Here is a 3,208-nt window from a genome sequence, read left to right on the forward strand (position 1 = left end):
GACCAATATTACATCTTGTAAAAAGGGGCATAATAGGTGCCCTTTAAGGATCAAACAAATAAACTGGTGTGGATGACTGGATGATTGATATAGTTGTTTTGAGGAATCTTGCTTTTTGCTTTGAGAGCAATATTTAAAATAAACACAGACAATGGCACTTCATGTTAAAAAGTTTGCTGGCCCCTTAGATGGCAACATCTTTTCTCACAAAGTGGTTTCATAAAGCTTATACCTCACTGGAGAAAACATGCCACTAGACCGCTTCCTGTTCCACTGAATGTCACATAATTTCAGTTTCACTGAAAACTGAAGATGTGTTCTGGGGCACTTGGAGGAAAGGCTGAACAATAGAATCATATTTTCCTTAAAATATGACCTCTTCTGAACAGAAAACAAAAGCACAACAGAAGTACAAACTTGTTTCTGGGTTTTAGCCAACAAAATACATCATTCCTGCAGCACTCTATAGATTAACAGTATGGTTTGGAGTTTTTGGAAACCATCTTCATTTTTGAAATTTCACTCGGTGCTGCATGTAAGCTTAGAAACTATCATGGCAGTATCTTTAGCACACAGATGGAGCTCTTCTCTGAGCTGCGCAGAACATCAAATGCTCAACAAGAAAGAAAACAGTGCAAATTCCCACGAAACCAGACAGAACCAGTCGGATCAGAACCTCAGTGACGCCACAATGCTCCGGACAATCTGATTGAGAAGAGAAAGAAAGAGACTTTTGTATTGTCTATTAAGAGACACACAAACTGTACAGAGGTCATTGTGGCAGGAAGAGACTTCATGACATTTTGCACCTTCATGTTGTGGGCAGATCTCTTTCGTGTGAAGATGGACGGTTTTATTGCTCACTGGATTGGCAGCCGTGCAGCTGTAGATCTCTGGATCATTATAATGGAGCTCTAATGGTAAACTCAAGTTAATGCTGAGATCAGGATTGCTGGTCTGGTTCACCATTTCACCCCCTTTATACCAGGAGATGGACACGTCTTGTTCATTTTTTACAGAACAGATCACAGAACAGAGTTCTTGGTTTGGATCATCCATCACTTGTGTTTGCGTCAATGCACCTGGTATACATCAGATCAAAAGGTTACTCTTGAACATTTTAAAGTTGTCTTTTTGACACACTTTTAAAATCAAACTGTTGCTTCATGAGCCCAGGTATTGTAGCTGTCACTGGGATACTAGAGGTCTGGGATACTAGAGTCCATACAGGACAAGACATATTTAGGTGTCTTTTGCTACAAATGTAAACATTTTTAGCTTTGGCAAGCTGCACCCAGACAGCAACAAAATGTGGCCCAGATCCGGCCCACATCTGGTACATGTGGACACTAGTCAGGGCAGTGACGCAATGACTTTATCAATCAGTGATTGGCTTTTTACGTTAAAGGTGGGATTCTGCCATAGTGCATGTTGCAGTTTCTCCCATTCATAACTAATAGGAGTGAACAGTCTTTCTATATCTTTAGCCTATGGTAAGAGAAAGAAACTCACCTTGTGGTTGGTTTGCACTCATCAGTGAGCCAATCCTGATGGCAGGTACAGAAACTGGTTCTTTACACACACACACACACACACACACACACACACACAGAGAGAGAGAGAGATCATTATAAATAATTATCATCACAAGAATAATTTTGGCTGCAACGAAACCTTACCATAAACATCAACTTTGAACATCTTCCAGAACATTGCATTATTGATTGTGATTTCATAAAATCCAGATTCACTGGTGCTGATGTTCCAGATAGTCAGTGATCCGGTTTCTCTATCCAGCTGGAGTCTGTTGGTGAGTCTCGGTTCATAATGAGTGAAAACTTTTTCTTGAAACAGCTGTGCTATACGGGTAGTTTGGTTGCCACTTTCAAACAGCCACATTACTTCAGCATCTCTCTGTAGCTGAGTAGCTCCTGTTTGCAGAGTGACTTTTCCCTTTATCACAACCTTTAGCTCATCCCACTTACCATTAACTAGATCTAAAACAATATGAAAATGGTTAAATAAAGTGCTAGAAAAACACTAAAACAGACATCAGCTACAATTAGACAAGAGCTGGTACAACGCCTGGAACTACTGTATTATCAACCATGTAGTATTCAGTTTTAAATAACTATGAAGCATCATGCAAGCTATACTATCATAAAATTATCAAGTTTGTTAGACATTTAACAGGATACATTGTTGAGCACATTGTTGAGCGTTTCAGATAGACAGCATGCAGCCTAACCAATGACCACAACCACTAAAACAATAGTCTGCTTGACAAACAAACAACAGAAAACAACATTACATTTTAAATTGCTTACCTTTCATGCTGATGAAAAACACAGTGAAAACCCACATGCTGGAGAATGTTTTAAGAGGCACCATATCAAATATTGTTTGTCTGTTCTCTCTGTGATGCACCTGGAGCTCAAATGAACAGAATGAGGATTTGGTTAAGATGGTCTGTGCCTCACTTTTATCAGGAAATGACACTCACCATGAAATCAGTTATATAACACTAAATGGCATCAAAAGAGTCTTTAATTAATAATAAAAAATAATCACAATCACTGTCCTGTGTAGCCCCAGGATAGGGGTCTGAAGGGACAAATTAAACCATCTGAAACAGTGCTAAATTCCTTTATGTGTGATGCTAATCAGGGTTGGGTAAAAATACATCAAAATGTATTTTAAAATAAAATACCAAATACCTTAATTTTAAGTGTATCAAAATGAACTACACAATACAGCAGCCACAAAATGTATCAAAATAAACTACTGTATTTTTGTATTTTAAAAATACTACAAAATACTTTTACAAGGGAGCATGAAATTTCTTTGAAAACCTTCCATCAATTGGCCTATTAGATCTATCAAAGTCCCTTTAAGACAAGTCATTTTTTACTGTCTATGGTCATTTCACTCGGCGGCCATCTTTGAAACGCCTCTCGGGCATCCTGGGCATCATGCAATCTCTTTGAATGGGGAAACGTCAAATTCTCCAAAACTGTTCGCCAACCTTACGATTAAATTTCATATTTGAAATCACTAATGAAATCTGACAACAACCGGCTCATAAATTTAGTTTCTAAACACTCGAATCATGACAAAAAAAAACCTATTTTTCAGGCTGGATTAAGCTAATGCGCATGCGCAGACCTAAATGCGCGTCTCTTCTGAGGCGCGCGTCTGACTGTTTCTA

At 38.5% G+C, this 3,208-nt stretch overlaps 1 protein-coding gene across 1 annotated transcript; it reads right to left on the reverse strand.

The window, feature by feature from the left end:
- Positions 1 to 2,419, reverse strand: LOC125257090. The gene is made up of 5 exons (XM_048173528.1): positions 2,328 to 2,419; positions 1,680 to 1,997; positions 1,513 to 1,572; positions 810 to 1,082; positions 1 to 705 (listed from the first exon to the last, which is right to left on the reverse strand). The coding sequence occupies exons 1-5, from the start codon at positions 2,389 to 2,391 to the stop codon at positions 566 to 568; spliced, it is 855 nt and encodes a 284-aa protein (XP_048029485.1). The 5' UTR covers positions 2,392 to 2,419; the 3' UTR covers positions 1 to 565.
- Positions 2,420 to 3,208: the final 789 nt, after the last annotated feature.

Source organism: Megalobrama amblycephala, linkage group LG21 (assembly GCF_018812025.1).
Source record: "Megalobrama amblycephala isolate DHTTF-2021 linkage group LG21, ASM1881202v1, whole genome shotgun sequence".
Taxonomy (NCBI): Eukaryota; Metazoa; Chordata; class Actinopteri; order Cypriniformes; family Xenocyprididae; genus Megalobrama; species Megalobrama amblycephala.

Excerpts from the sequence above, each read along its gene's own strand:
- LOC125257090 (XM_048173528.1), bottom strand. The coding sequence starts at position 2,391 with ATGGTGCCTCTTAAAACATTCTCCAGCATGTGGGTTTTCACTGTGTTT. Across the intron at positions 1,998-2,327 it reads GTTTTTCATCAGCATGAAAG|ATCTAGTTAATGGTAAGTGG; the intron begins GTAAGCAATTTA and ends ATATTGTTTTAG. Across the intron at positions 706-809 it reads GATCTGCCCACAACATGAAG|ATTGTCCGGAGCATTGTGGC; the intron begins GTGCAAAATGTC and ends CTTCTCAATCAG.